This window comes from Corella eumyota, chromosome 6, assembly GCF_963082875.1.
Source record: "Corella eumyota chromosome 6, kaCorEumy4.1, whole genome shotgun sequence".
Taxonomy (NCBI): domain Eukaryota; kingdom Metazoa; phylum Chordata; class Ascidiacea; order Phlebobranchia; family Corellidae; genus Corella; species Corella eumyota.
Genome location: NC_137495.1, coordinates 5,190,547 through 5,207,309, shown reverse-complemented (window position 1 = coordinate 5,207,309; position 16,763 = coordinate 5,190,547). Strand labels below are relative to the sequence as shown.

Genomic DNA, 16,763 nt, shown 5'->3' with positions numbered 1-16,763 from the left:
TAATTGTTTTTAAAGTTTGCAAGCTCACTGATGCAGTTCAAAGCATTTAGGCAGTTGTTAGTCTAATTAGGCGAAACAGTTTCATTAAACGAGTTAATAAAAATGGGTGAAAATAAAGCGGAGGGTTTTGGGACCGTAGATTTTGTAGTTTTTATAGGTAAGCTGAGATTAAATTAAAGATTTAATTTATTGATGTTAATCATAATTTTTATTTTATTTTTTTAAAACAATGCGAAAAAAGGTATACAAAAAATGGGTTTAAAATAAAGTTATAGTTTGGACCGACCATTTTAAAATGTACTTTTTATTTGGAAATCTTTGTAAATATATTATTATTTTATTTTTAAATAATAAAAAAAAATTTGAAAGTAAGAAAAACAAAATACAAACAAATTGAGATTTTCAATAACGTTATTGTTGGTATCTGTGTTAACCTAAAATTTTTATATAGTAAAAATCTTCTACTAGGTTCACTGGTTTTGTCGATTGCGATTGGAATTTACTATGCTGTCGTTGATCGCAAAAAGAAGTCGCTTGATAATTATTATTTTGCTGATAACAATATGTCACCGGTAAATATATGCTAAAAGTATACATAAAATAAAACTTTTACTAAAAATAAATTAGCTGTTTTTTGTTAGTCGCCAGAATAATTTTTTTTTAACATTTTGTAGTTTCCTGTGGCAATGTCCATAGCAGTTACTTACATCTCTGCGTTGACCGTTATAGCATTTCCCACCGAAACCTATTTATACGGGTTTGTTGCAATTTGGTATTCTTTCGTGCACATTGGACCAATCATTGTTGCCTGCTTGTACTACATTCCCTTGATTCACCGCTGGAGACTGGCATCAATTTACGAAGTATGATATTTTGGTTTGATAGATCGGCAACTTTACATGTTTAATCAAGTGTTTTAAGGCATAGTTTGGCATATTTAATTAGTAGATTGATTGACGGACTAATGTTTCTTTTCAGTATATTGAATTGAGATTTAACAAGAGACTTCGTCAACTTTCCTCATTTGTGATCATTGTCAATACGGTAATTTCTTTGTCAATCTAAAAAGGTTTCTTGCTTGGAGACATCCATTGTACTGTGTAGTTGTTGTGCTAGTTGCGTAACATTATTCTTTGATGACTTTAGATTTTCTATATGGGAATGACAGTTTATGTACCATCATTAGCACTGAACGCTGTAACTCCTATGAGTCTGAACTTGTCTATTATCGTGACCAGTTTGATCTGTACATTTTATACGACCGTAGTAAGTTTGGATTTCTATTATAATCTTTATTATAATTTTTTGTTTCTCAATATTAAAAAAGTAGTGTTATTTGCAAATTTTAGGGCGGCATGAAAGCAGTTATTTGGACAGATACGCTGCAAGCAGGTATAATGCTAGCTGGCTCCTTGGCTGCTTTAGTCAAGTGTGTTTTAATTGTCGGAGGGTTCGACAACGTTTGGGCGGCTTTAGAACGTGGCGGTAGATTAAATGCACTTAAGTAAGTACATATGATTTTAAAACGTGCTACAGATTAAAAGCTGTTATACATTTTTTAATGTGCGATTACAACTTTGCTAAATATTCTAGTACATTACTTTACTTTAATATGGTATCTAAAGCTATTTTAATTGTTTAGTTTTAGCCTTGATCCAACCAAGCGTCTTACAGCAGTTAACATATTAATTGGTTTTGGCATTATTTCGGCCAGTGGAAGGTGTTGTGGTCAGCCTGTAAGTCAAAGATACCTTTCATGCAAATCGGTCAAGCACGCTCGAACGTAAGATTTTTAATAATTTTGATTACTAATTTATGCCAATATGTTTAAATCTATGTATAAGCCTATAGTTACACAATTTCTTTGTAAAAGACAACAAATGATTGAATGATTTTTAATTTTAACAGTGCTGCGTTACTATCTCTGACTGCGAATCTGACATTTGTCGGAATTGCCATTTTTAGCGGCAGTGCAATGTACGCTTACTTTGAAGGCTGTGACCCACTCACCACCAAAGAAATCGCAAAAGCCGATCAAATGATACCGTACTTAGTCGTAAAAATATTTCACGACACACCGGGGGTGGCTGGGCTGTTTGTGGCAGCTGCTTTTAGCGGCACTCTGAGGTAAGTTGACAGTGATTCTTTAAAATACAAGAAAATTCAAAATGTAAATTTTAAAGTATTAAAATTTCTTGGAACTTTGTTAAGTTATTAAATTTTTTTAATAGCTCTGTATCGTCTGGTATAAACGCTCTTGCGTCACTTGTACTTGAAGACTTTATTCTGACGCTAAAACCTAAAATGACTGAACTTGTGCAACTAACTGTTAGCAAGGGATTGGGTAAGTTAGACAACTATCTTAAGTAAAATTAATAAACTTTAGGCATCTTGGGGCTAAGTCTAAATCTATATATATTCTAAAAACTAAGAGATATGTTGTTGTTGTTGTAGTGATGCTGTTGGGATTGTTTGTGATGACTCTTGCGCTTTGTATTCAATTTGTTTCTGGAACTGTATTGGGAATTAGTCTTGCACTAGCAGGAGCGCTTCGCTCACCAGTCTTGGGCATTTTTACTCTTGGAATATTCTTTCCATGGACAAATTCCAAGGTAAACATATTTAACCTGTTAATAAATTGTCTATATATGCAAAACCAATACAAAATATGTAAATATCTATGCTACACAATATACATTAATATAAGTCATTATGTACTTAATAATGTTTTAAAACAGGGTGCTTTCACTGGACAAGTTGTTGCTACCATTATTTCCATTTGGGTTGCCATTGGAGGTATTTTTTTCGGCGACGATCTACCCCAAAATGAAAAGCTTCCAACGTCTATAGACAAATGCTACAACAACAATACATCTCAAAACATGACATATTTGGAAACATCCACGTGGTTCACTTCAACCGAAACTTCAAGTTTTACCACGTCGACTATTTATGATGGGTATGTTAAACTAAACAACCTTATTTTGTACTAAAATTTTTCAAAAATTTTGCAGTTTTGGATACTCCTAATGTTTTATGTTTTAGGCCAACTTTAAACAACACTGTATATGCGATAACTCATCTTTACTATAGCGCATTGGCTTTAGTTCTCACAGTGTCAATAGGTTTGATAGCATCTTTCATTACCGGTAAGTTGTTGAACACTTCTATTTGTTTAAGTTAAAATAAGTTAAGCATCTTTTTAATCATCTAAATACCTATAAATTGTACATATAAGGTGCTCAAGACCCTGCCAAAATGAACCCGAAATACTTTATGCCAATTATCGAGAATAAAAGATTACCAAAAAGGGTTCGAGATTTCTTCAGGTTCGGAGTTCCCGAATATATCGAAGACAAAGAAGAAAACGATTTTTCAAAGAATTCTTTGTTGGTCAAACTTGAACCAAAAAATAGCAAACATGACGAATTTCACAAAATATGAATGCAAACGTTGAAAGATTTGTAATCGGTCTAGTGTATATATCGTTGTTGTCGTTCTTGTTATGTTTATAGTTCTTGGATATTATTACTTTTACGGTTCTAAATTCTTAGAAGGGCTGTAAAAAATTATAGAAAAATTTGTGTATTACTAATAAAAATAATGTCAATACTTACTTATTAATAATAAAAACGTTTAGCTATGAAGTATATTTATGTTTGGCGACGCGGAAATAACTGAATAACAAGTTGTAAATTCCTATTACTTGGTAAAGTGTGTACCTAAAAAAACTTTAAAAAAAGCTGCGTCGTTTTTGCAGGTTTGCATAATTTTTTGCTGCATGTTTTAAGTCAACTGATGCGTTTAGTCTGTTAGTAAAACTTTATTAAACTTAATAGCATTAGTGGTAAAACAGATATATTATTAAAAATGAGTGCAAGTGATGTGGCAGGGTTTGGAGTTGTAGATTTTACAGTCTTTATAGGTAAGTTTAAATCTATAAAATTGTTTGGAAAATGTTTTTATTGAACTATATTTTACTAGGTTCACTGGTTTTGTCGATAGCTGTTGGAATTTATTATGCTGTCGTTGATCGCAAAAAGAAAACGATTGACAATTACTATTTTGCTAATAACAATATGTCATCGGTAAGAAAAAACATTTGGAGTTATTGGCTTGGTATACCACAAGTTTAAAACATAATATTCTCTTAATTACGTTAAGTCAGTTGTAAAATTTGACACAACAGAGGAACTTATGCTATTTGCCATATTTTAGTAACTCTTAAAAGTTCACGGGCTCTTTAAAATGTTAAATGATACCTTATTTTTCATGTTAAACCTTATACGAATAGAATACACAATTTCTCTTTTTTTAGATCCCAGTCACAATGTCTTTAGCAGTGAGTTATATTTCAGCATTAACTGTAATCGCGTTTCCGACTGAGACTTACTTGTTCGGATTGGTAACAATTTGATTTTGCACCAAAGGAATTCCTACAAGCATAATAGCCTATCTTTACTATATACCACTGTATTACAGGCTAAGACTAAAATCTGTTTACGAAGTAATCAACTTTTTAAAGTTGTTGAAATTGCTTGGCTTAGTTTTGTTAAATATGATTAAATATATATTTATACACAGTATCTAGAACTTCGATTCAACAAGAGACTACGCCAAGTTGCATCACTTGTGTTTGTTGCCGAAGGGGTAGGTTAAAAATATAATGCAAGCTTACCAATATTTTAATCTAATTCAACTGATTTTAGACATTTTACGTTTCATTAACAATATATCTTCCTGCTTTGGCGCTTAATGCAGTAACACCGATGAGCCTAAACCTGTCAATTATTTTAACTAGTCTAACTTGTACGTTCTATACAACCGTAGTAAGTATCGTCAGAAAACTTTGTTAAATTCTTAGTTTTTAAATATTTTAAAATCGTAAAACAGCTAAACCATAGCTGGCACCAACTAAATTATGTTTTACAGGGCGGAATGAAGGCAGTTATATGGACGGATACTTTACAAACTGTGGTAATGCTGGTGGGCTTACTTGCAACTTGTATCAAATGCATAATTGAAGTAGGAGGAATGAAAAATGTGTGGCTGGCTTTGGAACGAGGGGATAGATTGAACGCGTTTAAGTAAGCTTCAACAGTTTACAGTCGAGGCTTCAGTTTTTAAAAATTTGATTTAAACCACAAAAAGATTTTAAACTTTTTTTTTTTTTAATTGAGTTTTATTTAATAATTTTTAAAGCTTCAGTTTGGACCCAACAACTAAATTTTCTACTCTAAGTATCTTCATCGGTTTTGGGACATTGAACTGTGTACCTTACTGCATATCCCAGGCAATCAATCAAAGATATCTTTCATGTGGATCAATCAAAAAGGCTCAAACGTAAAACACTCGATAAAAGATTTTGCTATCGAGAAGTTATTCCTTATTATGTAATTGTTTATATACTTTAGTTCTTTCTAACAAACTTGAACTCTTGCAGTGCAATATTGTTGTCTTGCATCCCAAATATCTTGCTTACCATGATTGCCATATTGAGTGGTTGTGCAATGTACGCCTACTTTGAGGGTTGCGACCCACTTACAACAAAGAAAGTTGCTAAACCTGATCAACTGATTGCCTACATGGTAGTCAAAGTATTTCATGATGTACCTGGAATGGCAGGATTATTTGTAGCTGCTGCTACATGTGGCACACTAAGGTAAAGTTACCTTAAGTCTAACCTCAACCTTTCAAGGAGATGCATTCAATTAAAATATTTTTATGAATAAATTGTTTTAATTTCAGCACTGTTTCTTCTGTTATCAATGCATTGTCAGTACTTGTTCTTGAAGATTTTGTTTTACTTTTTAAACCAAACCTAAGGGGAGTCACTCAACTGTCGATCAGCAAGGCTTTAGGTAAATAAAAAGTTGTTGCATTTACTTTAATAATGTAATTTCGACATACAAATTTAAATTTTCTAGTTAAATATTACTGATGCATTACTGATCTAAGTAAAATATTTACGCTTTAGTTGTGGCAATTGGATTGATTGCTATGACCCTAGCCATTGGTGTACAGTATCTGCAAGGCACAGTGGTTCAATTTATATTTACAGTCGGAGGAGCAATAACTGCTCCAATTCTTGGCGTACTCACTTTGAGAATATTTTTTCCATGGACAACAGCCAAGGTACGAAGTGACATATTAATCTGAGGCCATCGTACAGTGCCAAAATATATTTCTTAATTTACATCTTAATGTGTGATTTGTAATTAGGTATATAGAGAAGGCTAAAAGGTTTTATAAAATTTTATAAACTGTTTTGAAGGGCGCAATAGTTGGCCAAATTGTAGCAACTACGTTAACTTTATGGGTTGCACTGGGTAGTATTATACATGGTGAAAACTTACCTAAAAATCAGCCTTTGCCAACGTTTGCAGATAAGTGCATGACCAATTCGACTACAACAAGTCTTGTAACAACATATCCAACGTTGTTAAATTCAAGCATAACCGTACAAAACAGCAACGGGTAAGTATAATTAGATAAAGGCTTGTTTTAAACAACCTAAACTTTACTTTCTGTTATCTGTTTTAGGTTGAGTTTGGGTAACACTGTTTATGCAATTTCTTATTACTATTATGGAGTCTTGTCATTACTTGTTGCGGTGTTTGTTGGGCTGATAACTTCTTTTATAACAGGTTTGTTAATTACTTTAAACTAAAAAAATAAAGTCTAAATTCACTTAAAAATATTCAATAATGGTTTTATAGGAGCCCAAAACCCAGCTAAACTAAACCCGAAATATTTTTTGCCAATTATCGACAACAAAATTTTTCCAAATAAGGTTCGAGATTTCTTTAGGTTTGGAGTTCCTGAATATGTAGAAGAGGCAGAAGAAAAAGTTATTTCAAGAAAAGCTTTACTAGTTAAACTGTTGAACTGTCGCTACTTGATTTCAATAATTAAATATTGCTCTGCTTTCTAAGTCAATATTCAAAATATATTCCATATATAAAAAAATAATTATTATTAACCGTTTAACTGGAAATAAATAAACAATAAAATTTAATTTTGTTTGTTAAAATTTGGTTTCTTTTTTTCGTGTTAGTTTTTTCTTCTTGTTTACAAAATGGATTAGGCAAAAATTAACCTGGACGACTTATCTCTAGTTACAACATCTCTTTGTACTACTAGTCAAAAAATTCATGTTCCAATCTATTCGAAAATAAATTAAAGATAAGTTAGCTATGTAATGGATATATAATCGGCGACGCGGAAATTCCTGACTAACAAGTTTTAAAAGCCTATTACCTAGTAAATAATATGTGTGTGCCCGAACACGCAAAACTTGAAAAAAAACAGATAATTTTTTCAGGTTGGCTTAAGTTTTCGTTGCGTGTTTAAAGTTGCCTGGTGCAGTTAGTCTGTAAGTAAAATTTCGACAAAGTTTTAAGCCTTGGTAGAAAACAGATATATTAATAAAAATGAGTGAAAATGATGTGGCAGGGTTTGGGATTGTAGATTTTACGGTATTTATAGGTAAGTTTAAATTTATACATTCGTTTAAAAAATATTTGTATTTAAATTATGTTTTCTTAGGTTCACTGGTTTTGTCGATAGCTGTTGGAATTTATTATGCTGTCGTTGATCGCAAAAAGAAAACGATTGAAAATTATTATTTTGCGGGTAATAATATGTCATCGGTAAGAAAGTATGCTAGCTTTAAATTTCTAACGAATTTTAAACCACAAGTTTAAAACAGTATATCCTTTCTATAATGCTGAATTGTAAATATGACACAACAGGGGAACTTATGCCGTTGGACAACAGTTAAGTAACTCTTTAACAGCCACAGGCACTTTTAAAAGTTAAATTGTGCTTCACTTTCTATGTTGAATTTTGTACGAATAGAATATAAAATTTCTCTTATTTTAGATCCCAGTTGTAATGTCCCTATCAGTAACATATATTTCAGCCTTAACATTGATTGCTTTTTCGAAGCGTACCTTTTTGGACTAGTTACAATTTGGTTTGGAACCAAGGGAATACCTGCCAACACAATAGCCTATCTTTACTACATACCTCTTTATTACAGGCTAAGACTAAAATCTGTTTACAAAGTAAGTTATCATATATTGTTTTAATTTGCTTTGTTTTGTTTACATCTAGGTTAAAACATATATTTCTACAGTACCTTGAACTTCGATTTAACAAGAGGATACGACAAGTTGCATTGCTTGTGTTTGTTGCCAACGGAGTACGTTAAATAATATAATACAAACTTATCTATATTTTTAATCTAATCAAAATGGTTTTTACCCTAGACTTTCTACGTTTCATTGGCAATATATTTTCCTGCTTTAGCACTTAATGCAGTAATGCCAATAAGCCTGAATCTGTCAATTATTATAACCAGTCTTACTTGTACGTTCTACACAACCGTGGTAAGTAGTATCAATATCCTACAAATAATTTGCACCGACACAAGATTACATAAATATTACAAGTTTTATAGATTATTTGTTGTTGTCCGTTGTAAAAAAGACTTTACAAAACATGCAATTGTAAGTCATCTTTACAGCGTACTCTATTGGGGTTTAATAATTGTTTAAGCCATAGTAGGAGTGTATTAGATCCTACAGTATATAATAAACCTGCGTATAATACATTATTACTTACTGTGTAATCTGCAAATAAATACGAAACAAGCCTTGTAAATAAATAATAAGGTTGTAATTAGCGTTAATATAAAAAGGGTACTTAGAAAATATACCTAAAACTTGTTAATAGCCCACAAATAATTATTATATTAAATTATCCTCGTATCTATTCAACCGTGCAAATGCGGTAAACAATCCAATTTTTAACTTTGTTAAAATTTAGTTTTCGTGTAAATTTTTTGTTACCAATATTATAATCGACTAACATTCTTTACTCTCTCCAAGATGAATGAAACAAAAACTTACCTTGACGAATTATCTAATAGTAACCACATATTACAGGTAATAAATTAACTCTAAAAGCTTTTTAGGACATTAGGATTAAGAAAAATTCGTCCGTTTTAATTTTGCTGTATTTTTAACAATTGTAGCTTATGATATTTGGTGATGACAGCGTTGAAATTCAGTTTAAAGATCATTCCCTTTTACAATTATCCCCCTGTGGAGCTAACTATCAATACAGTCGATCAACCAATACTGGTCCAGCGATTGCCGAACAACAAAGCATAATAAGACAGCGCTGTCGATTTGCAACCAGTGAAACCAAATCAAAAGTCGACGTTGCTATAAAATTAAGAAACCATTTTGCATCACGACCTTATTTACCATCACAATTTATTCATTTGTGTGAAGGTGGTACAACTATATCTCTCTATAGGGAGGTTGCATGCTACCAGTGGCCTGATGACGATACAACAAAAAGTTCATGCATTTCAAAGCAATCAAATGGAGTTATTATTGTTGAGGACAAAAATGAACATGCTAAATTAAGTCTTGATATAAAGCTTGGCTTTGTCAGTGTTGATTTTTTGACAACTGTAAGTCCGTGTACGAGTAGAAATACGACCCCAAACCAGTCACCGAGAGAGGTTAAACATGCACAGGTTACATTGGACGCCCCACCTAAAAGAGAATACATATGGCTTAAGCATTTATTCACTGTGCAATGTTGTCCCGAACGTTGGAAATATCCATTCAGTTTAGCAATGGCAATAGTTAACACCGATTGTGGTGTGTCTGAAGTTCGGAGTGTTACCCCATGCCCAAAACCTCTTCCTAGTGTATGTAAAAATCAATTCAAACATATTTGGAGAAGTTTTCTTTGCAATGATAATTCTCAAGATGCCACACAACAATGCAACGACAATGTGAAACTAAAGTTTTTGTGGACAAATAATGTTTCATTTTGGTTAACTATAAATAACAAAAACGATGATGAGACTTCTTGTCACATCACTATCTGGCTTGAAGATGGGTCAGTTATCAACTCCCATACCATGGGTAAGTACTATTTTCGTCACACAAATCTGCCGCCTCGAGAACCGAACTACTTAAAGGAGACCGAGAGAATTTACTCCCCAACCTCTCTTCCTATAAACCCAACACTGAAAGCTACGATTTTGCGGGCTATAAGGCTTCTTACTTATCAAGAACAAGACAACATTTCAAGTTCTACACAAACATGCTGGCAAGATGCAAGTGTACTGAGTTTGAGCTTAGAAGAACAATTAAATGAGATTTACCAAGACGATATACCAATTTTAGGTCTAAACAAGAAAGAACTGTCAGAGAACATTGCCATACCTTCGCTGGGCAATTTTTCCGCCTTTGGAGGTACTATTCAGATTAAATACAATGATGGGACTATAGTTCATTGTGCTGTTAAAGAACAGCAACTAATTGCTTTAAAAACCCACTCAGCTGAATTGTCCAAGATATCATGTAGAATTCTGCAGCCAGAGGGCCAGTATGCAGTGTGCCATGACCTTACATTACATGGTGCCAAGCTTGCACCTTATGTTAAACCGCTATGTGATTGGCTAGAATGGCTTGCCAAATCACCAGAACAAAAAGTGAAAACACCATTTTATTCAGATACAATCTATGCCCCGCAAAAATCTGACATGATTCATTCCGAGTTGGATAAAATTAACAGATTCAATTACTTGTGTCAAAATCATTCGACTCTTAGCAATTCATCGTTGGAGAATTCTGCGGATTCAGAAAATATAAACCCATCTTTAGTTTCCACTAATTTAAATAACATTTCTAATATTTCTAGCAATTCTTACACATTTTCTACCAAAGAACCTCCTTACAATCCCATGTGTCCACAGTCAGTTGAGAGTGTGTTAAAAAATACCAACAATGCCATAGCTGACATTGATAGTTTCATATCTGAATTTCGATGCAAAATTTGAACAATAATTTTCAATTTTTTCTTTATTTATTTAATAGTATTACCTATATTGTACAAAGTTATATAAGAATATTATCTTGAAATCTTGATGCAATGTCATATTTATATGGTTAAAAATCTTGATAATAAAACGTAGAATCTGTTGATACCTACAATATTAAAAAAAATAAATTAAATCATATAAGTTACCTTAATATTAAATTAATTCAACCATTTTAATAACTATAACAAATTTTATTACATTAGTACATACCTCGATATATTAGTTCATTATAAACTGCTATTTATTCAACCAAAATTTTACAACAAAATCATTAGTTCTAAAATTACTTCGTTCATACATAAAACATTATTTTATTGTTAAGTTCAATATATAGCAGGAGTTGTGTATTTAAAAATTAATCAAATCTCTATGAAGTATAAGCCGTATGGTTATACTATAAACAAAGATTACGATAACATATGATATATATACGACATAAAAATAACAGGTTAAGCAACTATGAAACTTTAAATTTATAAGTTATAATCATAAAGCAACTAAAAATACAAAAGTTAAACATCTACAATTTTTAATATTTAAATGCCTACAAGGAATTTTATGAGCTACAGAATGTAAAAACTAAAAATAAGTACAAAAATAATGCTAAACCACTTTCAAATAGTTAAACACTAGGTAGCCTATAGGTTAAATAAATAAGGGCTAGTTTTAAAACTACTGCAAATTAAGTATTAGCAAAATCAGATGTTCATGTTAACTCAGTACTCAAAAACAATATAATTTTAACTACAATATAATTAAGATACTCCACCAGTTAGCAAATATATAAGTTGCACAACACACAAAGATAATAAATGCATTTTTTGTGCTTCAAAAATAAAAGCTTGATCGAATCCAACCAAAGCTACAGAACTGATTATATTTATAACATTGGTATTAGATTTAAATGGCAAATAACTTAAAAAGAAAATGCTGAAAAATAGCTACCGAAAAATCACAATAAATCTTATTGGTTAGGTAGAGTTAATTAAAACCAAAAATTTCTAAGAGTTTTTAATTTTGTTGAAGTACTGTAATTTAAAAAGGCAAGTAAATTTCTTCAAAAGTTAGTTCAAGTCTCAAATCTTCAAAATTCTAAGTTCAATCTTAACTGTCAACCAAATTTTCGCTTGCCTCTTCCTTGTTTGCCTCCTTGTCTTCAACTTTCTCCGGTTCAACGTTTGTCGAAGCAGAAATCAAACGACTTTGGGCTTCGAGATCCTCTTGAACTTCATGTTGTCTTGTAGATTCCTCATGCTCAGTCTAAAAAAAAATTTTTGTTTTAAAGTGGCAAAGTGATATAATTCCTGATTATATTGTCGACTGAAATTCTACTTTTCTTTGACCATTTTAAGGTCTTACTTTACCTTACTCTGTTCCATGACCCTTGCGGTATTAATTGCACAACATACATCATCTCCGTCAGCGTTGCTCTCAAATGTATAGCACATCGAGTGGTCAGATCTTTTAACCACAAACCCCAACAATCGACGATTGTCGATGTGGGTTTTTACCCCTAAAACGGCATTTACGGGAAAGGACTCCCGGCAAAGCTAAAGAACAGAACATAATCCATTTTTAAAACAAGACAACTTTATTGAAATTTATTTAGTACGAACATATCTAAAACAAAATAATTTACCTGAGTTGCTGGATCCACCATTCGAACATTTTTGTCGCTCACCACAAGATGGAGCTCGTTCATTCGAAACATTTTATGTAAAGCTCTGGCGGCCATAACTTGCCAGATTGTTTCTGTTATCGAAGCTTCCAAGTCAATATTTTTGGCAACCTTGAGATTGAGTCAAGTCAAGTTGATATAACTAGTTTTTCTTCTCAAATTTAAGCGAGTATTGAGTGTTACTTACATTGAGTGTTGAGCATTAAGTGAGAATCACGTAAAAGTACCAATAATTAATAAAATATAAATTTTTAAAAGCAGAAATTTACCCTTTTACATCCCAGGAACCGAACAACAAACATAGCTTTGAAAGCCGTATCAATCTCCTCAGGTTGACTTGTCATAAGTGAAGATTCACTTGAGAACGGATTTTGTCGGGGTTGCTGACTGGATGGAGATTTGTCCTCCAAATCCAGTGTTGCCAAACCACCTTCGTTATTTTCGTTATTAGGTTGGGAACCTTCTTTTTCTGTTGTTTCATTCTGCATTAAAAAACAAAATAAATATTTAGTTTCTACTTGAAAATTTCCTTTTCTAATCTTTACTTTTTTTACCTGAACTACAAGTTGGGGTGAAAAATCACTAATCGGGGACGGCAAATCAAACAAGATGGGTTCATCAGCATCAAGCAACATATCGAGCCCCCCATCACCGCTTGCCCCACTTATCGACCCTCTTAAATCCTGGGTACTTGCTGTGTCTTTGTAATCGCTCTCACTACTTGGACGCTCGTCCGGGGTGATCAGTGCAGTTGCTGCTTGTTTGATGCGCTCGAACATGGACGGTTTCGAAGATTCAGACTTCATGGGTAATTCAGAGGGTCTGGGTGTTTCCTCCATTTGGGGAATCCCCTCTGACTGGTGGTTCTTCGGGGGCTCACTAACAGCTGCTATACACAAGATCCGCTAGTAAGTACTATACAAATAGATATTATATTGAATTAAAAACAAATTTTTCACCTTGTGATGTGGGTTGAACTTGGTCCAGTGTTGGGGGTTCCTTGTTGGCCAACAACACAGCCTCACGAGGATCATCACGGAGGTACAAGCCTGCCGCAATATTCTTGAGGGTTGCTAGCCACTCTAAACATTTCTGCTTGCTCTCGGCTTGGAGGTAAACCGATCGCTTTCCTTCTTCAGAGATAATCTGCGTTTAAAATACAACATTATAGTCAAATTTTTTTGTTAAATTTATTTATAATACATTAGGAGGCCACAGTAAAATCAACCCATGGCCTTAAATTCTATAGGTGAAAAACCTGTAAAACATTTCTTCTGTCATCCATGTCAGCTAACTCAGCCGAACAGTTGTCTAAATCAAGCACCAATCTTCCAGCTAACTCATGTTTGGATTGTTGCATTAGGTTGCCAGCCTGTGTGAAAAAATAATTCCTCTGCCATTGATGGATGATACCTCCACGACTACAAAAAAACAAATTTAAGAAAAGGATATTTTATTTATAAAAATGTTTTAAAAAAAAAAATTTGAATTACGTTCTGATGAAAAGGTATCCACTGATCTGGGTTTTGGAGCGATCGACTGGAAGATCGGGAAAGTCCATTGATGCAGGAGGATCAGGGATGTAAGATCTTGTTGACTCTGCATCCATACGATCCATCTTCTCAACCTGGAGGTCCCGATTCTCCTCAACTTCTTTCTCAACACTGACAATTAAAATTACCAAAAAATTAATATTTTGTCAATTTTTTAAAAAACAAACAACTTTTAAAAAAGTTTACAAATAATATTTACGCAGTAATATTTGCTGAAAGTTTTTCGAGAATTTGCTCCAATTCTGGTTTGGCAACTTCTGCTCCCATTCTAAAGAAGCCAATCTGCAACAAAAGTTATATTATTGCTGCAGACTATAAATTAAATATTTTGATTTTAATAATGCCAAAAAAAATAAAAACTTAAATATAGGGATGACCATTAATGCCTTAACTGATACAGTAGATTATTTAAATGCTACAGTAGTACTAAAAGGCTTTTTATTATTATAAGAAAAACAAACAACCCACCTGTGCCTCTAGAAAACTAATAACCGGGCGAATAAGGCCAACTTTTTTCTTGGTTTGAAGAGTGTTAAGACACGATGTATATAACATTGAAGTCTGTAATAAAAAATTAATTTAAACCAATCAAAATGTGTAAATTGAAGAGAATGAGTAGTAGAAAAAATAACAAACCCAAAAAATGCATAAAAAAGACATATTTAAACTATTTTATTTTATATTCGGGTATCGATAAAATTTAAATTATTTATATTAAACTAACATTGTGAAATCCTTTTCTTGCAGCATAAAGTTGATCAGTAGACTCCTGCCAAGTCTAATAAAATTCAAAGACAAATTATAAACAAAAAAATAGAAAATTAATATTCACTATACATAACCTATCATTACCAGAATGATATAAATCACAAACATGTTATTATAGTAATACATCATGAAAGGTATTTCTATGGGTTATATGGTAATTTATAACTTTCAATTTATAAATAATAGTGTTTACAAAATTACGAACAAAGTAGCAATTTTTTCTATTAAAATTTACACTATTATTCTTACTTTTTCACTTGGTCTTTTTTTAGAAATTTTTGCCAGCTTTGCGGCAGCTTCCTCGTGTGTTTTGTCATTTGCTCGAAAGCTTGATTGCAAGCGCAAGAAATCCTGCATATCCTTTTTCAAAAATCTGCCGTCAACAAAAAATAAATTAACTAATTGAGTAAATAAAGAAAAATAGTTTTGTACAACAATTACATGACTAAAGTTAAATTAAAACTTGACTATAGTACTCAATATTTTACACCTTGGCTACTGATAGTTAAAATGGATTTTAGAATATAACAATAAAATACTTTGAACTGTGGTGCATCATATTTTCAGAAAGCTGGGTGTATAGAATTGCATTGTAACTTGAGATCTAATAAAATATGAAAGGTAAAACTAATTAATATAATGCACCAGGTTAGATTAGTATATGTTTAAATATGGATTAGGAAAACTTATGTCAAATGCAAATGCTTTATCTTATAATGCAGCAGCAATAAATCAATATTTATTTCACATTTTAAAAGGTTTACATTTCAAATAGGCCTATTTAAAAATAATTTGACTAATATATGATATAAAGAGTTATTAAATAACCTTTAAAATATACAAGCAAATTACATAGTAAATTTAATAAAAATGTTTTCACACCTCATCTATACTGGTGGCAAGTTGTTGAATTGTTGACCCTATTAACTCATCTTCTGTCCCAACTGAAAATTTCTAAAACACATTAAAACAAATAGTACAGTTAAAACCTATTAAATACTTGCAACTAAATTACACAAGGGGTAATAATTTTATCAAAAAATCAAAATTAATTAGGTATTAGGTAAAATGGCTATTTATATGCATACCAGATCTTGAAAATTTCTTAAGTTTTCTGCTAGGGCTTGGGTAGCCAAAGACAATTCATTCTGTTAATAAACAAACACTTTTAGTTATTTATATTACTGTCAAATAAATTCGAACACTACTCAAATGTAGTATAAGAGTCTTAAAGAAGTTTATACATAAAACATAATCTAAACAAACCGATTTAAAGAAAAGTTTTAAAATAACAAGTCAAATTTGTAAATAATTTACCTGGGCATATGAAAGTCTATTGCAGGCTGTGTATAACCCTTGGGAATATTTCAACAGCAACTCCGAATCCTTTTCGTAAACCCCAAGTAGTGCCCTTGTCTAAACAAACACATTACATGTTTACATAGTGAAACAAATTAGTAGTTCACTTTCAATTTAACGACAGTATCAGTTAATTTGTTACTTCATTTATAACATATTTAAATAAAAAATATTTCTAAACACATACAATTTATTTTACATAAAAAACTTTTATACAATTACACCATTTAAATACTTTAAAGTACTAATTAAAAAAATCCAAAGCTAAACATTTAATAAAATGCTTTTAAATGTTAACCTTATTTTAGTCAATAAACTATTAATAAAATTACCTGGGGACTATCATCCAAACAATCCTCTAATCTCAGTTGATGAGAAGACATCTCAAATTCTTCTTGTTCGTTTTAGTAACAGGAACAATCAATCAAAGCATTACAGCAAAACACTTCCAATAACAACAAAAACAGAAGTGATGACCAAGTTGTAGTAAAAA

The 16,763-nt window shown here is 31.9% G+C and overlaps 4 protein-coding genes across 5 annotated transcripts; 3 read left to right on the top strand and 1 right to left on the bottom strand.

Annotated features, from left to right (window-relative positions):
- The first annotated feature begins 21 nt into the window (after positions 1-21).
- On the top strand, positions 22-3,647 carry LOC145754929 (sodium-coupled monocarboxylate transporter 2-like). Of its 2 annotated transcripts, none has more exons than XM_082571098.1 (13): positions 22-157; positions 469-572; positions 675-863; positions 979-1,044; positions 1,147-1,266; positions 1,350-1,504; positions 1,643-1,783; positions 1,909-2,127; positions 2,232-2,344; positions 2,455-2,612; positions 2,739-2,959; positions 3,046-3,149; positions 3,239-3,647. In XM_082571098.1, the coding sequence occupies exons 1-13, from the start codon at positions 103-105 to the stop codon at positions 3,442-3,444; spliced, it is 1,851 nt and encodes a 616-aa protein (XP_082427224.1). In that variant the 5' UTR covers positions 22-102; the 3' UTR covers positions 3,445-3,647. The 2 variants fall into 2 exon arrangements, with proteins under 2 accessions (XP_082427224.1, XP_082427226.1); XM_082571100.1 differs by having other exon boundaries at positions 36-157; positions 452-572.
- Positions 3,648-3,870: 223 nt separating this feature from the next.
- Positions 3,871-6,934, top strand: LOC145755704 (sodium-coupled monocarboxylate transporter 2-like). The gene is made up of 14 exons (XM_082571954.1): positions 3,871-3,925; positions 3,985-4,088; positions 4,319-4,405; positions 4,448-4,507; positions 4,585-4,650; positions 4,710-4,829; positions 4,933-5,087; positions 5,203-5,343; positions 5,444-5,662; positions 5,749-5,861; positions 5,978-6,135; positions 6,275-6,477; positions 6,544-6,647; positions 6,720-6,934. Exons 1-14 carry the CDS (start codon positions 3,871-3,873, stop codon positions 6,932-6,934), a joined length of 1,800 nt encoding a protein of 599 aa, XP_082428080.1.
- Positions 6,935-8,154: 1,220 nt separating this feature from the next.
- Positions 8,155-10,870, top strand: LOC145755703 (uncharacterized protein C5orf34 homolog). The gene is made up of 4 exons (XM_082571953.1): positions 8,155-8,206; positions 8,274-8,393; positions 8,895-8,951; positions 9,041-10,870. Exons 2-4 carry the CDS (start codon positions 8,328-8,330, stop codon positions 10,868-10,870), a joined length of 1,953 nt encoding a protein of 650 aa, XP_082428079.1. The 5' UTR covers positions 8,155-8,206; positions 8,274-8,327.
- A 347-nt stretch (positions 10,871-11,217) lies between these two features.
- On the bottom strand, positions 11,218-16,742 carry LOC145755558 (DCC-interacting protein 13-alpha-like). The gene is made up of 17 exons (XM_082571797.1): positions 16,603-16,742; positions 16,229-16,327; positions 16,000-16,059; positions 15,794-15,865; positions 15,451-15,515; positions 15,161-15,284; positions 14,868-14,921; positions 14,612-14,704; positions 14,343-14,425; positions 14,084-14,254; positions 13,849-14,011; positions 13,550-13,736; positions 13,145-13,479; positions 12,860-13,072; positions 12,552-12,701; positions 12,277-12,462; positions 11,218-12,172 (listed from the first exon to the last, which is right to left on the bottom strand). The coding sequence occupies exons 1-17, from the start codon at positions 16,651-16,653 to the stop codon at positions 12,017-12,019; spliced, it is 2,262 nt and encodes a 753-aa protein (XP_082427923.1). The 5' UTR covers positions 16,654-16,742; the 3' UTR covers positions 11,218-12,016.
- Between the last annotated feature and the right edge of the window lie 21 nt (positions 16,743-16,763).